Here is a 19,496-nt window from a genome sequence, read left to right as displayed (position 1 = left end):
TAAACATTTTTTACAACCATCTGGTACAATGTTATGATATGAATGTATTAAGTTAAGAGGCTTCAAATGGTAAGTGTGTTTAGGAAGAGCTGGAACTATATATTTTATGATATGTGAAGCATAATTTGTTGTTGGAATGGAAAAACCATTCAGTCTGGGAAGTATCATTTCCAAATTCCAGTTTTTGTAGTAATGAAAAGACTCACTAGTATTGTGATTTTTACAATGCAGTGATCTGATATTAGTATAAGTTTAGGAAGTGCTTTCAGCCTTCCCCCGGCTGCTGCCTTCCAGATGTTTTTGGATTACAGACTGGGGCTAGTGATGAGAGCTGTAGTCCAAAACATCAGGAAGGTACTAGGTTCGGGAAAGCTGAGAAAAAAATAACTGTGATACATTTTTTAAAATACTCATTTTATTAAAAATAAAATTAATAACTTATAGGACTTAAATGGGAAAACTATGTGGACACAATATATTCTGATCTCTTGATGTGGATTACACACAGAGCACACATTGAATTCGTGTTCTTCATGCTGAAGGGATAAGCCATGGCTACACCGTATGATATGGTTTGATGTAAGGATACATGTAAAACTTACAAGGATCTATGAGGACCCATGCAAAAAGCCAGATGATGTTGGAAAGATTATTTTGGATAGTGTAGGTGAACTGTGATTATATAATGAATTTCAATATTCTATTTAAAAAAGGATACATGATGAGAAGATGTGCTACAAATCTAGGTTCCAGGATCGGTGCACTACAAATGATTAAACTCATTTTTATGAGTTACTGTGTCATCATGAGTACAAATTAAATGGATCTGGAGCATCTAGGATTTTGCATCACAAGGTGGAATTTATAATCATTATAACGAAGCCCATAGGTACTGATGTGAACTATGATTTGATGGTGGAAATGGGGTAATTTTGTGTAAAAAGCACAAGGACTTGAGTCTTGCAACCATCTTTTCGTGCAATAGCAATGTCATTAACATCTGAATCTGTGCTTGTTGTGAAGTCAATATAAGAGCCACAAAGTTTAATATATGGGATCCATTTTTTGTGCCTCAGTGATGCCACAAAGTGCTGGCTCCTTGATTTTTACCATGCAGTCTATACAAATGAATGCAAGATTTGGGGGGACCTTCTATAAATAAGTTATGAAGATCCTTATTTTTGTGCCACAGTGGCAGTACTACAAAGTACTGCATCTGTAATGTTTACAGATGTTTTCCCCTCCCATGGAGACATTATAGATGTCCAACTGAAGGCACAGGTGGCTTCCAGGTGACAAGAGGAGCCACAAACCTTGCATCTCTCTACATTGCGTTGCCGATTGCCTAACTCAGCATGGAAGAAGTGAAACCATCCCGAATGGAGCCAGTGACAGGGAAGCTGCCTATGTTCTGCAGTGTGCCCTGTAGCAGTGTGGCCATCCCTTGCCCTCGACCCCGTGCCTACATGCCCAAAGGGCTGGCCACAGATGCCCTAAAGCCAAATACCTATGTCCAGGCCCTTATTAAATGAATCTAAAATAGCAACCCTTCCTTGGTTATGTAATCCCAAACACAGATTACAGCCCCCACTTTAACCCATAGCCAGCTGCAGCTGTCTGTCCACCCTGTTAGCGTTTCCCCTGCCCCTTGGCCAACTGCCACTCGCTTACATCTCCCTCAATGCGAATGTGACAGCAGGGCGAGTTGAAGTTACCGAGGGAGCAACAAATCCGCGTTGGGTCCAGACGAGCCAGAAAACTACCTTGGCACATCTCTTTTTCTCCGCGAAGTTGTACCTCTTTCTCCTCAGGGTTTCCCCTGGCTCAGCCTTGCCTCTCTTCACCCGAATTTCGGGTGTATGTGGGGAGGGGGGAACTGGCCTCCCTTCTCTTCCATGCCACCTTTTCTCTCCGCGCCTCCATAGCTCGCCAGAAATAACGGCTGAGGCAGGCAGGGCGCTTGCCTGTCACGCTCTCCGCCCCGCCCGCCCGCTCCCTCACGGCCGTTCGCCCTGTCTCCCTGGAGCGGCTGGGCCCAGTCCTCTCAATTGCGCGCGTCCCCGGTGCCACTTGGCTCCTCCCTCTTTTGCCTCGCGTGATTTTTATCGCAGCCATTCGCCTCCTTACCCCCACCCCCGCGCGCCTTTCCCGGTGCGTTTATAAATAAATAAACAAACGCAACTCCTCTCTCTCTCTCCTGCCCCCCTCCCCACCTTCGCGCGCCGCTCCGCCTCCCCGCCCCCTCCCCAACGTCTTCCCCTCACAGCCTGCCTCTCCCTGCCTCACTCCCCCCCTCCTCCAACCGACGTTGCCGACGCGCGTCGTGTCGCACGAGGCTTCGTCTCGAGGCTGTGTGGGAAGCGAGCGGCTTTTCCCTTTAACGCTCCCCGCATTTCTCCTCAGCGCGCCCCGCCCCGCGCTCCGTTCCCGCGCCTTCAGGCGACAAGGCAGGAACGTCGCTGTCGGGCTGGGAGAGGGGGAGGAAGACGAAAGAAAGAGGGGGGAAAAGGAGAGAAAAAGAGAAAGAGCGGGAGGGGGAAGATTCGGGGAGGAAGATGAGTCCCTTCCCGTGATTCCCGCTATTGTCGTCGTCGTCGTCGTCGTCGTTCCCCCCGCCCGGCTCCCCTTTCCCTCCTCTTAATTCCGCGATGCGATGGGTTAGGCGGCTCGTCGCCAGCAGCGGAGCTGAGAGAAGAGCAGCCGAGCGAGGCAGCCACGAGAGGCGGCGGCGGCGAGGCCTTGTTGAAGCGCGGGTGGCGGAAGCGGCGGCTGCTGGTGGCGGCGGCGGCGGCGGCAGAGGAGGAGGAAGCCGCCGGCGGGAGCTGCTTTGCCCCACGGTCCCCTCCATGGACAGCGGGTTGGAATTATGAGCCGGCGGGAGCTGCTGGCGCCCGGGACTCGCCCTCACCCCAAGGGGTTTTCTCCCGCTCTGCGCTTCAGGGTGCCGGCGGGGCTCCTCTCTCACCATCGGCACCACCATTACTATTACAGCGCGCGACACCCCGACGCTTCGCCCCCTCAGCCCGGAGCCCCCGGCCCTTCCGCCGCCTCGCCAGGGCTCCCCTGGCCCGGGCGCCCGGCCACCTCCTCCTCTCCGGTCGCAAGCAGGGGGCGCCTTCGGTTGGAGTGAGAAGCCCCCCACCCCCAAATACTGCCCCTCACTCCGTCCCGCCAGAGCCCAACCGATACCCCTCACCAACTACCGCCCCCCGGCTCTTCCCCTTAAGGCTCCTCCGTGTTGTGGTGCCCCCCACCCCGACCCCATTCCTCCCCCACCTAGTGCGGGCTCCCCCTTCCGTTTCCCTCGGAAGATCCTTCTCCCTCCCCAGAAACCATTACTGCCCGGCTCCTTGCCCCCTTTCCTCACCACTGAGCGGGTGAGAGGGGTTGTGTGTGCGGAGAAGGAGGGGGGACCCTTTATTGCTGCTCCCCTCTCATCTCACCCAAAGCAAGCCCCCTTTCCCCCCTTCACGGACGCTGCTGATCCTTCCCCTTTCCTCTCCAGCAGGGCATTAATTAGGTGGCCGATTGATTCCCAAAGTATATTGATTTGTATGTATTTCACTCCGCGGCAGCGGCGGCTGTTTGCTCCGCTGCCCCCGCCTGAGTTAGCCCAGTGTTTTCCAGTATAGAGTGTTGCTGAAGCTCCGTCTACCAAATATGTCGGCTCCTGTTGGGCCCCGGGGCGGCCCTGCGCCTCCTCCTCAGCCGCCTCCACCTCAGTCCGAGATGCCCGACCTCAGCCACCTCACGGAGGAAGAGAGGAAGATCATCCAGGCCGTCATGGATCGCCAGAAGAAGGAAGAAGAGAAGGAGCAATCCGTGCTTAAGTAAGGGCTACTTTACTCTCTTTTCTCTCCCCCCCCTCTTCCCACGGTTTTGTGGTTCATTCAGGAGAAGGAGGAAGGGTGAGGCCGCCGAGCCCCTCGCTTTCCACCCCTCCCTAGGGCATTGCTTGGGTTAGGCAGGGGCTGGCTGGCTGGCGTGCATTTGTGTGAGGTGGTAGACTCCTGAGAGGAGCGATTTGAGGGGAAGCCACGGAGGCTGCTTGCCAGTGCATTTAGCTCCTCATTGCCTCTTGCCTCGGTCCATCCCTGCAGGAGATGGAAAAGAGCAAGCGGTTCCCTCCCCTCCCCGCTTTCCAGGCTCCTATTCGCCGTTCAGCCAGGCATGGACTGGGGCCAGGCGCCCAATATGGCCGCACAGGTGCTGTTGTAACCCGGTGTGTAGGAAGCGGATGGTTTCAGGAGGAGGAGGAGGCGGCGGCAGCATGGCTGGGAAAAGGAACTAAACGCGCACGAGAATCTGGTGGCAGCTGGAGTGGGCCGCAGTCGCCACCGCCAAAGTGGCCTTCCTTCGCCTCCTGCCTTGCCTTCTCTTAGCAGCCCGGGCAGAGCGGAGATGTCCCGGCGAGGCCTCGGTAGCCTTCTGTCGGGGTGGGTTTGCGAGAGCCGCCATCTTCCTGCAACAACGTGTAGCCCTCCCACCCCACATTGACCGGCTCCTTGCGTTCTGGCAAGCAGTCCTTGTCCCTTCACCTGTGGGCCACTTGGCTAGCAGCAGCACGGAGGGCGCAGGCCTCGCAGGCGGCAAAAGCCGCCACGGAGAAAAAGCTGCCGAGCTGCTCTGTAACTTCAGCACCACGGAGCTGTCCAGGCAGGCTCAGGGCAATTGTTTCTGGTCCTGATGACATTTCACCTTTCTTCCTGGGCTGTGTTACCTCCCTTTCTCTTGCAAAGCGATTTAGCTCTGATCCATTTGGGCAGTGATGTCAGGAAGCTCCATGTTTTCTCTGAATTTTTGTTTCTTACATATATGCGTTGTGGATGGCAAGACTACCTGATTGGCTGAAATGCAAGCTTCTTTTGTGATCTTGTAACATGTTTAGCATGTTTTTGTCTATAATAGTAACTACTGTTTGCCTGCTAAGATCAAGTTTGTAGACAAGATTGCGTTTGACTTTTTTATGTTTCTCAAACATCATGTTATCACAAAAATGTCATTTTTCTTATGTAATGGCCACACTGACCTCTAAATTATTATTCACTGCTTTATGAAGTTATTACAGTAGTGCTCTAATGCATACTGCTGTGTTTAATTTTAAGTAATGGATACTATGTAACATTTTGTCACAGGGTCAGAGTAAATGCTTCTGAGTCTAAATACTGCTAAAAATATCCAGCCAAATTACTAGGCAATCATAGTGATGTTAACCCATTGTCTTGTTGAACTGCTGATTCAAAATCTGCAGCTGAAAGCTTCTTGGCTTCTGGACTGAGCTGATGACTTGTGCTGGAATCAGTGTGTATCATTAGCAATATGACAGTGAACAAATAAATTATTGTTTTCTTGTAATTTTTATCTTCATGTAAAGAGAAACAGGTGGTTAAAGTATTCACACTTAACAATAATAATGAAATGTGTTTGTGCTTTGAAGAAAGTCAGCATAATTTATATTAACAAAAGTCAGATTACCTTTTGCAATTCCAATTCTGACTAATAATTTAAAGTAATTTATACCAATAACATATATTTATATGCCTTTGGCTGTTATATCTTAAAATATGCATTAAAAATAATGTAATATGCAAACAAGCAATGGCATTATTGTTATTAATAATATACTTTACCTGCCCGTTACCATGAGGTCACAGGGTGGGCAACTATAATATAAAAATTACAATATTAAAAATAGTTAAAACAGATAATTGAATAGTGGCATCACTATTTTTTTATATTAGAATATCTTATTTGTTTTTAATTGCAAGTTTGGTTAATAGGCACAAACACATTCCTCTGATTTTAGACAAAATCATATGCATTTGACATGTCTTTCACACTCATACCTCCCCAATGTAATTAGATGTGAGAAATAAGGAAAACTTTCCCTCCTAAAATAGGAAAAAAATAGAGTATGCATGGATTAATTGTGGTTTAGTATCATTTTAAGTTGGCTTGGGATCAGGCAGATAATTTGTCAGTTTGTGTTTGCTCATGAGATCTTAAGATATCTTAGACTGCCATCTCTTGATGATATGGATAGATAGATAGATACAGTACAAAGAATGGCATGTGCTGATGTAGCCAGAGCAACAAGTGTGAGGCAAGTGGGGAGTTCATCATGGTTTGCTGTGTGTTAGTGGTAATCTCATCCTAACTCCTTAGTATGAAATAGTGTTTGTTCTGATATAGCAGACTTCACAATGGCTCAAATATTTAGCATCTGTTAGCTGGGTTGTACCTAGTCCCACCCTCTGTCGTGCTATGACTCATTTCTGTGTGGAGTAACAATTTTGCATGATGACACTAAATCGCTTATGGTGAAAGTAGTGATTTCTGCAGTGCTCACACATGTTTTTATGTTGCTACAACATCCTGGGCATGCATAAGATACTGGTGCAATGCCACACCTTATTCACATATGATTATCATTTTGGCAGTTGTGACCTCTGATTTGCTAGTGCAGTGATGTACTGTTCTTAAATATATAGCTCTTTCAAAAGATTTATCCTTTTTCTTTCTCAAAATAGTTTCAATCTTCTCCCCTCCTGGTTGAATTTATTGTTGGAGGATGGGTGTTTTTTAAAAGCTTCATGTTGCTCCTAAGTTTACAATAATAATACAGTATGTTGGTGCTTGAAGAAGGCTGATGTGATTGAATGGAAATTGAGTTTTCTGTTTCTTAATAATAGTTGCAAATGTAAGTTTTGTTGCTCCTAGTCTAAGCATATCCTTCAAGGGAAGTAGCTTCCAAGCATATTCTCTGTATCATATAGAACTTTTGGAACTGCTGTTCAGTAAATGTGGCAAAGTATTCACCAAAAAGAAGTATATATTTTGCTTGTTTTGAAAATAGAACTGAAACTCTCAGAGTTCTTTAAAAAACTTACTTGCTAGGTATGTAAAGGATAAATTATACAGTGTTTGATATAAACAATGGATGGAAACCAGCTGGGCATTAGTTTCTCTCTGATATATTTTTATTTCATGCCATTTCTATTTTATTCATATTGCCTAATGAGTCTGTCGTTATTGTATTGACGTGCATACTAGAAGAGCATTCAGTGGTGTCACTATCATCTGTCACATCAATTATTCCCCCCCTTTCCTCTTCCCAGGGCAAAATTATTCATAGGCTTATATATGTATGTTTGTACATCCTTAAACCCATTACAGCCCCTCCTCCTGCTATGCTTCTTTTGAAGAAACAAAGAGAAGTGGTGCCGAGTTAGAATCAGCAGGCGTTCATATTGATAAGGTCAGCAGCCACTCCTGCTGTGATTTGCTGGAAGTAGATGACATGTGAAATGACCATTTTGCAGAGACACCTGCTTTTGGCAGGTTATGTCCTGTGAAGGCACTGGATGAAGCCATGCAGTGTTCCTGTGGAGGGACTTCCATGGGTTTTTAGTGTGGTGATCCAGAATTCTCTTGCTGTTGGGATTGTTCTCTCTAAAAATATCCTATATATGGAATATCTGAGAACGAGATATTGCTATTAACCTTGGGTGATATCCAATTGTTTATTGGTATCCAATAAATAAATTGTGGCAGCCTGCTCTCACAACAGCCATTCTGCTAGCAGGAGCCCTGTATTTAGTATAGTACAGTAGCCATATCCAATGCATGCCATACATTTGTGAAAGATGTTGTGCAACCTCTAGTGCATTTGCTATTATTATACTTTGTGACAGTTAAGCTTTGTGTGTTACCTCTTTTTTATACAGTTTGCACAACTACTTGTACAACGTCAACTCTCAAACTACTTATGCTATATTATGTTGGATCTCTCCCCCCCCCCCATGTGTCAGTTTCACTAATTGTTACTATTCATTTTTACTTAGCTCAATTTGGTTCTGTGGACACTTGGTTTTGTGGACTATAATATAGGCCTAAAAGAGATATAAGAGGTTCTAGGATTCCTGAATAAACAAGGCAATCTAACGCCCACTGGGGCTGATGCTCGCTGGGGCTGGGAGCCAGTCTCTCTTAAAACTTCTATAGGAGGCAAGACACCCCCTTGAGCTCTGGTTCAGTTTTCTGTGTCTTAAAAGAGAGACAGGCTCCAATATGACTCCCATGCCTAGTGTGAAAGCCATTACCAAATAATTATATTAAAACTTGTGTGATGATTCTCAGCTGTCTGATAATGCTGGTATATATGTCATTTCCACCCCTTATGAAAATCTATTCTCATATAACACTAAATTTTTAGTGGTCCAGATGTATTTTATTTATGTCCAGTTCTCTGGGAGTTCAAGGCTTGCAAGAGAAGCAGTCAGTGTTGGTAAAGGCAGGTTAAACCAGAGAGCAGACATGAGCAAGATCTTGGACAGCTTCAAGGGTCACCTGCTGGCTGAAGTATTCTTCTAAGTCTGGATCCAGCAGAAACCTTATGTAGGCTGACACGACCTGGGATGCAGTAGGCTCATTGGAGGGGCTGGCTGGCTGGCTGGTTAAAGGGTCCTTACTTTATTTGTGACATGTTACTTCTGTGAGGCTGAGGAGACAAAGATACTGTAGGGGACTTATTCTCTTAGAGGTCCCAGGCCATACATGGGTTCTATGTAGATATAGTGGTTAAGTATGAAAACTCATTCACTACTACCATGCCTACAACGTAAAATGAAGTTGTTGTGGGCATTGTGTTTATGTTGAAAGTATGGGGAATAAATCCACTCCAACATAAAATATAATAATAGGTTGGTAAGATGGTGTGATTTGTTTATGCATTCAGTTGCATTGTGTTATAGGTATAAAGGAAGTACATCAGCATTCACATTTCCTGTGTATATGCAGGGCCTGCTTATGAATTGGACCAAAAGTTGCAGCACCAACAGTTGTGCTGGAACAGTTGCAAGTCGTGAAACTGCACCAGTATCTCAGGGACATTAAAACATTTCAAACAGATATATAATATACATTAGTATTCCTGCTTTATATAAAATTGTCTGGATCTTTGATTTTCATGTAGTTGTTATGGATATAGCATTTCATAGTTATATTTTCATTTTAAAGTTGTTGAAGCTTTATTTATTTCTAATATTTATATCCTGATCTTCATCACAAGTGATCTTTCGGTGGACAAAAGCCATAATATACAATTAAAACCATCAAAATAAGCAGTAAGGTAAGATAGAGGTAAAGGAGCCCTGGACAGTTAAAGGTAAAGGGTAAAGGGACCCCTGACAATTAAGTCCAGTCCAGTCGCGGATGACTCTGGGGTTGCGGTGCTCATCTCGCTTTACTGGCCGAGGGAGCCGGCGTACAGCTTCCGGGTCATATGGACAGCATGACTAAACTGCTTCTGGCAAACCAGAGCAGCGCACCGAAATGCCTTTTACCTTCCTGCCAGAGCGGTACCTATTTATCTACTTGCACTTTGATGTGCTTTTGAACTGCTAGGTTGGCAGGTGCGGGGACCAAGCAATAGGAGCTCACCCCGTCGTGGGGATTCGAACAGCTGACCTTCTGATCGGCAAGCCCTAGGCTCTGTGGTTTAACTCACAGTCCAGTCAAAGGCAACTATGGGGTGCAGCGCTCATCTTGCTTCAGGCCAAGGGAGCCAGCATTTGTCCACAGACAGCTTTCGGGGTCATGTGGCCAGCATGACTAAACCACTTCTGGTGCAATTGAAAACTGTGACGAAAGCCAGAGCACATAGAAACGCCGTTTACCTTTCCGCCGCAGTGGTACCTATTTAGGCATTGGTGTGCTTTCGAACTGCTAGGTTGGCAGAAGCTGGCACAGAGCAACCAGAGCTCACCCCATGACTCGGATTCTAAATAAGCAGTGCAGTTGCCTAGAACAACTTTCTCTGGCTTGGAGCCACGGTTGGAAAAAGGTTGGGAAACACTGCTCTAAACTCATTTTCAATGGTACTGCGAGAAGGGTTACCCAACAAATTTCAAAGACTGGGCAGGACAATACAGTATAGGAGTGGTGCCCCTAGCAAGGTCCTAAGCCTGTCAGAGCTTTATTTGTCAGAACAAAAACTTTGAATTGGGCCCTGTAGCATATAGTGAGCCATTGCAGGTCTTCAGGAATAGATGTTATAGGATCCTCACATTTTTAATTGAGTATCTCCAAATTACAGGATCCTGAAAAATAGTATAGTAATGTTTTCTTGTCACCCTTTCAAGGCCAGTAATGATATCTCTTTCATATTTTTCCCAAGTTGTCCCTTTCTAAATCCTATGGAAGAAACAGAATCTTAGAAGAATGTTTATGATGATGGTATTATATTTTCTTGTAAAGTATACCAGCTGAATCACATAAAAATGCTGTATGAACTTGTTGGTGAGCTTCTGCCCCTCTTTCAGCTTTCTCTTCCAAATGGAGGTGCAATTGGCATAAAGGTCAATGAAGATCTCACCACCATCATTTTATTTATTCAATCTACAAATTTATACCATGCCTTTCAGTCAAATCAGCCCTCAAAGTAGCTTACAATTATTAAAAAAGCAAACACAAGAACACACATTTAAATAACACATGGAGAGCAAAAAAATAGTCAACAAAGAACCAACTTACAGCATGAGTGACAGAAAATTAAGGCCAAAGGTATGACAAAAAAAGTGTTTTTTGGTTTATCGGAAAAACCCTCACAGGAGGAGCCTGTTGGGTTTCCTGTGGGAAAGGGTTCATAAAGTGGGCACTACACTTGAAATAGCCTTTGTACCATCAAGGAACAACTATTGTAATGTGCTTCTTCATGGGGCTGCCCTTGGAGATGGTTTGGACATTTCAACTGATGTAGAATGTTGGAGCTTGCCCCCTGGGAGGAGCAGCTTGAGTGTGATAGAAAAACTACAAACAAACAAACAAACAAACAAACAAACACTTATTCTGTGGCAACTTCTCTGATGTCTACGATCAATTCAAGGTTCTGTGTTTTTCATATTGAATTTGTTTTGTGTAGATATATCAATAGATGTTATTGTCTTGAATTTTGAAAAAGGAGTAGGAAACAATAAATACACTTTGTACCTAAGGGGGAGAGTTGCTGCTGCCTGTCAGAACAGACTGTACTGAGATAGTCACTTTGATCTGTGGTGTTTTTTTAAAAAATAAAAAAGTGATGTATAAATGTTATTAGGTAAATAATAAATCAGCCAATATTCTGATGGCAAAAGTTATCTTCATATGCTTATCTAGAACCATCACTTTGCTAAAAAATGCATAGGTACAGACATGCTACAGCTTCTGCCTGAAGAGCTTGCAATCTGAGAAAGCTGGACAAGATTAAGATGAGGGAAAAGGCAGGATGTCATCAGATGTAATGAGGATGAGAGAAGGGGGGATTAACTTGAAGGAAGATGAGAATCTTCACACATTACTGTGTAGGTCATGATACCTTGTGATTTCTCTAACACCATATTGATCCTTACACTAATAAAGTGTGGGTGGTTCAGAAAAACGAATTTACTCATTACATTTCCATCCCTTGCTCATTCCTCACACATACCCTGCCCAACATATGTCTCTTGTCCAGCTCTTTCTATTTATTTATCATTATAACAAATTGTCTTTCTATAGAATAGTAAAAGCAGAAACATAAACATTTACACAAAAAGTTAAAATACAAATGTTTGTGAAGTTCAAAACATTTTAAAAGACATTATGTTTAAGACCAAAATTCCATCCCAAAGTATGAGGCATTTAAAGGGAGGTTCTCAGTGTCACTCACTCACCATGAGACAGCCTATCAGACCTTCCTATGAAGGATGTTCCACAATTTCATTTTCAGAGCATCATCGGATCTCATTTCTTGAAATAGGGGAATTAGAGCAAAGCTATTCAAGGCTTTATAGGTAACACCCAGCATCTTGAACTGGGCTCAGAAACAGATGAGCAGCCAGTGGATATGAACAAACATCAGTGTAACGTACTATTTGTAATCTGCCACAGTCATGTAGTGAGCAACAGAAATCTCTGTGAGCTGATATTTCTGGACTGTCCTTAGGGGCAGCCCCACTTTAATGCATTAATCAGTGCAAGAGGTTATCAGAGCATGGAGGACAGTGGCTAAGTCCCAGCTATCAAGGAAATGGTGCCAGCTTAAATGGCTTTAACTGATAAAAGATGCTGCAGGCCACTGCCACAACTTAAGCGTCTAGGAGCAAATTTTGTGCAGAGGCAACTTTAAGCTGCAAACTGGTCCTTTAGTGGATTGTGCTTGCCTTTAGAGCTTGTTTCCCTTAAACCTTCCTACCAACCATTCTTTTGATAGTCACTGTTGTTACAGACGGCCCATGAAGATAAACTCAGGCTGAGCAAATGGAAAGATGATAAACTTCCCTTTCCTCTATTTGTCATCACATACATGTTCCTCCAATTTCCTTCACAGTTTTGTTTACCAGACTAATTGCTCTAAGTCTGTCAAAGGCATCACTCAACTGGATAAAATAATAAATAATCAGGTGATATAAAAGAATTCTGCCTGAGCCACTGCTAGTCAGAGTACAGCAGTGTTTTCCAACCTGTGGATTGTAACCTGCAAGGAGGTCATGAAATCTGTGGGTCTCAAGCACATGAGGAGGGTGACGCAGAGGCTGGTCCTCTGACAATGACACATGCCCTTAGTGTTGCAGGGGGTGATACAAAAGATCAGCACTAGAAAAGAGTTGAACATGTTAGTTTGACCATGTATCCTACTCTAGCTACCATGAAGAAAATACTGATTTTTCTCTAATAGCTCATTCTTTTTCCTTCGGAGTGAGAAATGGATACTCCCTGCTCCTTACAGTTACCCTTATTTGGTGTCACTTGTTCACAAAAATTAATAACTTTGCAAGTATAAATACCTACTTAAACAAATTCCATATTAATAAGAGTGTTAAGTAAACTTTTGCTTGGTTGTCTCATATCATGATGATAAAAGAGGCAAAGTTGAAGTGCACAAAATGCACAAAAGTGATGCTGCCAAAGACCTAGGGTCCAGAATTCTTGTGACAATAATTTGATGGGTTACCATAGTTAGTAGTTTTGGACATGTAGGTTGCCATACCAAAAAGACTGGGAACCACTGAAGTAGAGAATACTGGACCAGATGGACAAACAGTCTGAACAGGTGTAAGGCAGCTTTCCTAAATTTTATACTGTTTCTTACCCATATTTCTTTACCCCATAAATTTCCTCTGACACTCAGAATCCCAGAATCTGACTTTCTGAAACTGGTGTTGCTGAAATTCAGCTAATTGTATCAATAAGGAGAGTATGTTGATGTGATTCTTTATGATGTTTTGGGTTTCTTCTGAGACTAGTGTAATGTTGGGTCTGAGCCCACAGTTGCTGAAATGCATGTTCCGATCTTGGAAATTATTTTGCTAATGCAAGCTTCTCATGTGCCAGAACAGAGCAAAAGATTAAGCACATCCAGGATTGGTTGAGGATTGTTGACTGTGAGTCAAGTCTGTTACTCCTTCAGCATAGAATACAGGCACCACAATCAACCTAGGGACATTACGCAGGTTTCTGAGCTTGGATCCTGAGATGGATGGGAAACTGCTTGTGCAAACAGGCCCTTCTTGTGTGATTTCCAATCCAGCAACTGGGGCTGTGCACACTGGCAGGGTGCCATTTCCAAAAGGTTAACAACCTACTGATCAGCTGCTTGGGATGGGAGAAAGTGCTGGATTCAGACCAAGCAGCTGACTGGTGAGATTTTTAACCCTTTTGGAAGGATAATTAAGATGTGTCACAGCAGCACTACACATACTCAGTAGGATTGGGGAAAGCAAAATTAGTTACTATTTGTTAATAAAGTTTAAGAGATTTAAAAACCCATATTTCAGGGTGCGCTGTGCTCTCACAAGACAGCTTCTGGGACTCTAAAACACATGAAAATACAAATGCAACATTCATCCACATGCACACATGTATTCTTAGAGGGTTTTTGTTGTTGTTGAAATACCAACAATGATGAGACCATATATATTTTCCTGTAAAGGGAATTCCACAGGTGTAAGGCCACTACTGAGAAATCCTTGTCCCTGGTCTCCCAGTTATGTGTCTTCAGAAATTACAGGTATTATCATTTGCTTCTGCCTATACAGTAATAGAAATAATGGGGCACTACATCTATCACTTGCTTTGAAAAACTATACTTAACTAATCTGGAATCTATCGGGTTAGCAGCTGCCATATATAAAATGCTAACTTACCCTGGCTACTAGGATAAAGGAGAATTGTGAAATGTTTGGGAAATAAATATACAACAACAAAAACGGTAAAATACTGGAACAGACATATATACCATACATACATAATTTTATATGTATACCGCCTTTCCACTCAAGGGGCATACAACATGAAAAAATACGTAACTACATCATAACAAAAGTAGTACTTGACAATAAATAAATCTTTAAAAAAATACTTAACCAAACTGAACAGTTTCCACATAAATCACAACAAGAACTAAAGTAAAGATACCAAAACCAACAGCAACCCCCCTCGCAACAAAATCCCTCAACAAAACCCCAGCCCCTGAACATAAATGGAAAAGAATTTGACAGGCTACCTGATTAAATCAGCCTCAGCAACAGTAAGGGAACATGCCCTCAAGGTGATTCACAGATGGTACTTAACATTTGCTAAGCTGCGTCATATATGTGTGGGACAATGTCGCCTCTCTGCTGGATGGGATATTCAATGCAAGGTACAAATTTATGTATTTATTTCATAAAATTTATACACTGCTTGATTGTAAAAAAAAAACCCTCAAAGCGGTTTGGGTGGGAATGTTTGTTAATAAGTTTGAAGTAATTCAGAGTAATTTCTGATATTTTACACTTCAAACTTGAATTGGATCTGGGACTGGCCCCATTATCTCTCTCCTGGAGACAAATAATGGTATTCTCTGTAAATTGCTAATGATCCATCTCCTCATGACTCACTGTGTGAATAGAGATAGCATTTCTCTGTAAAAGTGAACAGCAGCCTACCTCCAAAGGTGGTATGACTGGTTATGGCAGGAAGCTTTATCTGACACACTTACCCAGCAATATAAACTACCCAGAGATGAAATAAAAAGTGACTGGTTCCATGAAGACTTGTTCATTTTTCTTTCTTATATTAATTCTGATCCAGGAGAACCTAGGCCACCGCTTTCTCTGACATTTTAGCAAGGTGTGATATCATAAGTGAGACATGATTTTCTCTGCGCCAGCTCAGGAGAAATGCTGAGAGCAGAGACACCTATTGTACACCACCTCCATAGACCTGATGAAGACCTTTGACCTTGTTGGCTGAAAAGGACTCTTTATACTGCTCATCAAGATAGGATGCCCACCTAAACTTCACAAGATGATTGTGTCCTTCCACAAGAACATGCATGGCACTGTCCAGTATGGTGGCTCATCCTTGGATGTCTTCTCTATAAAGAACGGTTTGAAACAGGGCTGTGTTCTTGCCCCAGCTTTTTGGCATATTCTTCTCCCTGTTGCTCTCATATGCCTTCAGCTTGACTGAAGATGGTGTGTACTTCGTTCAAGGAGCAGCAGGGGTCTGTTCAGTCTGACATGACTCCACACCAAGACAAAAATGTAGTAGGTCCTTATCCAAGTGATGTTGTTTGCAGATGATGCAGCCTTGACAGCACACCCTGAGGAAGCTCTACAGACACTCTTCAGTCATTTGGGCCAAGCTTTCAGGGAGTTTGGCTTTACCATCAGCCTAATGAAGAGCAACATCCTGGGTCAGGACGTCACCAGTACTCCACAAATCAGCATTGCTGACAGCATGCTTGAGGTGGTAGATTTTGTCTACCTGGGGGTTCCACCATAACCAGCAAGATCGCCATTGATGCTGAGCTGGACAAGAGTATTGGAGAGGCAGCTATGGCAATGGCTCACCTCTCCAAAACATTATGGGAGAATGTGATGCTAACATCCAATACCAATACAGTGGTGCCTTGGGTTAAGTACTTAACTCGTTCCGGAAGTCCGTTCTTAACCTGAATCTGTTCTTAACCTGAAGCACCACTTTAGCTAATGGGGCCTCCTGCTGCTGCTGCGCTGCCGGAGCACGATTTCTGTTCTCTTCCTGAAGCAAAGTTCTTAACTGGAGCTACTATTTCTGGGTTAGCGGAGTCTATAACCTGAAGCGTCTGTAACCTGAAGTGTATGTAACCCGAGGTACCACAGTACAAGGGTCTACCAGGCTTGTGTGTTGAACACGCAGCTTTATGGAAGTGGTGTGGGCAATTTACAACTGCCAGGAGTGACACCTCAACACGTTCCACATGTGCTGCATCAGGAAGATTTGGGGCATCACATGGCAGGACAGAAATCCAAACAAAGATGTGTTCTCCCAAGCCTACTTTCCGAGCATGTTCATGTTGAGGGGGCTCAGAACTGACAGGGTTAAGAGTTCTGAGTGATGACGCCTCACGTTCTGAGGGCGGGCAGAGAACACGGAAGGGGCGTGGATTTCTGTGTGTGCTTTCAGTCTGTGTGTTAGACTCCATGGAGAAAGGAGCAAAATGAGCTGCGTCTCACCGGGAAGATTTACGATGTGTTGATCTGTACAGCAATAAAGACTTTAAGATAAGGAGAGCCGCGTGTCAGCCTGAGTTATTGCTACCACACGACGGAACGTCTGCTTCTGCTTCTGCCGTGTTTACTCTGCTGGAGTCAAAGGTCCCGGGGGGAAGACCAGAGCTGCGCGAGGGAAGTGTGCCGGACCCCGGTCGAACTTTGACCCCCCCGCATAGGTTATGGGAGATCAGCAATAAAGATAAGCAACGTTCGTGCGTGTGAGGAGGCGGCAGCCGGAGGCCAGCCGATGAGAAGGCCAGCTAAGGAGTAGCTGGAGCCAGCCGGGAGGAGCTCGCTGGGAAGGATCTGCCGGACCGGGAGGTACCTGTAAGTAAGCTGGGCCCCCGGGGAGAGATGGCCGACAGCCAGAAGTCGTCAATCCCTTTTGATAAGGTGGACGGGAGCAAGCCCTGGGCCGGGAGAAGGCAGGCACTGGAGAGAGTGGGAGCCAGGCCAGAGGGGGCTGAGAATTGCTCTGAGGAAGCACCATGCCCAGGAGGGGCTGGTGGATGCCCAAGAAGCCCAGAGGGGGCTGGAAGTCCAAGAGGGGCTGAGGAATGCCCAGAAGGCCCAGAGGGGGCTGGGACTGTGTTGGAGGGCTGCCGGAATGCCCCTACGTATGAGCTGCATGCTGCAAAGCTGCTGGAAGCTGGGAAGAGGAAAGCAGAGGCAAGCTGTTCCTCTGGAGGATCTGCACCCAAGTTTGGTGGTGCAGGCCAGAAAGGCCATTCCAAGGGTCTTGAGAGTGCCCAGGCTGTTTGGCAGGAGCTGGGAGGAGTTTGCAGAGAAACCACAGCAGAAGCCAAAAGCCATTTTCCCAACGGCAGAAGAGCCTCGAGGAGGTTTGCTGCTGGAGAGGTTGGGAGGGCAGAGAAGACCAAAGGCACTAGGCGATGTTTTGTTTGTGCCTCGGCTGAACACCTGCGACGCAACTGCCCACAGAGAGCGAGAGAGCCAAGGCAGGATGCGCCCAAGGTCGTTTCCCATGGGAACCAGCCCGGGAGAAGAGGCCAGCGTGGAAAGTCCCAGGGTCGGCCGGAAGGGGAAGAAAGCGTTTTTCAACTGTCTGCTTCGATGGCAGTTTTGGACAACAACACCTGCAGCAAGAGCTCCAAGGTCAAGACAGTTGCTAAGGCAACAAAGAAGGACAACTCCAGTGGGGGGAGGGTCCTACGTTGGGTTGTTGACTCAGCTGCGAATGCCCATTTGGTAACAGCGCCACCTGATGGACAAATGTGGAACTGCAAAGCTGTTTCAACTGAGAAAACTGTTAGTTTTGCTACAGGTGCACAGGGCCGTGTAACCCATATTTCTAACTTGTTTGTCTCTTTTTTACAGGCTGAATTGAAGGTTTATGTTCTCCCTGAGATAAAGCATTGCTTGCTGTCTGTACCTGCTCTTTTACAGGAGGGATATTCTGTGAGTTTTGAAAAAGATGTTTGTACAATTTCCAGAGATGGGGAGGAGCTCGTAAGTGTTGGAAAAGATCAAAACAACCTCTTTGTTTTAGAATCACCTCTTGAGGGGAATGCTGGGAAAGCCACTGACCACACTCATGTGTCGTGTGCTTGCGTGTGGCACAAGAGGATGTCACATGGGTCCTGTGAGGACGTTCAGATGTTATCAGAGTGCACCAAAGGTTGCAAGGTAAAAGAATGTGGTAAACCTTTGAAGTGCAAGGCTTGCAGGAAAGCCAGAAACAAAGGGTTTAATGATCCCAGGGTGGAAAGGGTCACCACAAAGCCTTTTGAGCTTGTGCATGTAGACCTTGTAGGTATGCCACAGCCAAGTCTGGGCAAGGCCAAGTGGCTGATGGTGCTGTCAGATGATTTTAGCAGGAACGCATGGGCGTTCACGCTGAAAACGAAGGAGGAAGCAGCGCAACTGGTCAAAGATTGGGTTGCGGAGGTGGAGCTGAGGTTCTCCACCAAGGTGCAAGGTTTCCAGTTTGACCGTGGTTCTGAGGTCACTGGGTCTGCTCTAAAGGGTTTCTTTCGCCAGAGGGGGATACGTCACAAGGTGACTTCTCCTCAGAAGAGTGGCGTGGCAGAGCTGAGGAGTAAAGCCCTGGTTCGAGCATCCGAGATCCTACTGGATGACTCTGGTTTGCCTCACAGTTTTTGGGGGGAGGCGGTAAAAACGGCCAATTTCACGATGAACAGGTGCTACAATGCAGTGGTAGGTGACACCCCATATTTCCTGCTTCATCGGCAGAAGCCGCTTGTGCATTTCTTCCGCACTTTTGGTTGCAGGGCCATGGTGCCTGTACCAAAGTGGTTGCAGCAAGAAGGTGGTCCAAAGTACCAGGAAATGATCTTCTGTGGGTATGAACCCGCGATCAAGGGGTGGAGGTTCGCATACCCAGAAGGTGATCAGACCAAGCTTCTGGTCAGTAAACAGGCTGAGTTCTTTGAGCAGGATGGCTGGGCAAAGCCCAAAGTGCGCTCTGACGTTCACTCAGATTGTCTGTACGACTCTGAGGAGGAAAGAGAGCCAGAGCCTGAACCTGCTGGTGGAGACCAGGTCCCTGAACAGAGTAGGGCGTCTCCACAGGTTGTGAAGGGAGTGTCCAAGAGTGAGCCCTCATCTCCTGTGCGCATAATGGAGAAAGCTCACAGACGTGTCAAGTCAGAGGGGGAGTCTTCTGATGAGGAAGACGCACATGCTGGCCCCAGTGGGTCAGGAGGAGCACCCCAGTTTGTGCCCAGGCGGTCTTCAAGGGCAACAAAGGGAATTCCACCTGCGAGGTTTCAGGTCACAAATGCGTGGGTTGGTTTCGCACAGTGCGAACCTGAGGCTTGTGAGGTTCAACAGGTGCCTAACAACGATGCCAGGAAGGGGCGGAAGGCAATGGGGAAGGTGTTGAACACTCAGAAGTCCCCTCAGAACGTGATTCGAGAGGGGGTGTTGAGGGGGCTCAGAACTGACAGGGTTAAGAGTTCTGAGTGATGACGC

At 45.5% G+C, this 19,496-nt stretch overlaps 1 protein-coding gene across 6 annotated transcripts in view; it reads left to right on the top strand.

The window, feature by feature from the left end:
* Positions 1 to 2,275: 2,275 nt before the first annotated feature.
* RIMS2 (regulating synaptic membrane exocytosis 2) overlaps positions 2,276 to 19,496 on the top strand; it is a 345,902-nt gene continuing 328,681 nt past the window's right edge. For 2 of the 6 annotated variants that reach the window (XM_053395473.1, XM_053395468.1), the window contains exon 1: positions 2,282 to 3,830. In XM_053395473.1, the coding sequence (XP_053251448.1) occupies positions 3,661 to 3,830 (170 nt within the window). In that variant the 5' untranslated portion in view covers positions 2,282 to 3,660. Of the gene's footprint in view, positions 3,831 to 19,496 lie in introns of all 6 variants that reach the window. The other 4 variants (XM_053395469.1, XM_053395474.1, XM_053395466.1 and 1 more) reach the window with 3 other exon arrangements.

This window comes from Podarcis raffonei, chromosome 7 (assembly GCF_027172205.1).
Source record: "Podarcis raffonei isolate rPodRaf1 chromosome 7, rPodRaf1.pri, whole genome shotgun sequence".
Taxonomy (NCBI): domain Eukaryota; kingdom Metazoa; phylum Chordata; class Lepidosauria; order Squamata; family Lacertidae; genus Podarcis; species Podarcis raffonei.
This window is presented reverse-complemented; position numbering and strand designations above follow the sequence as displayed.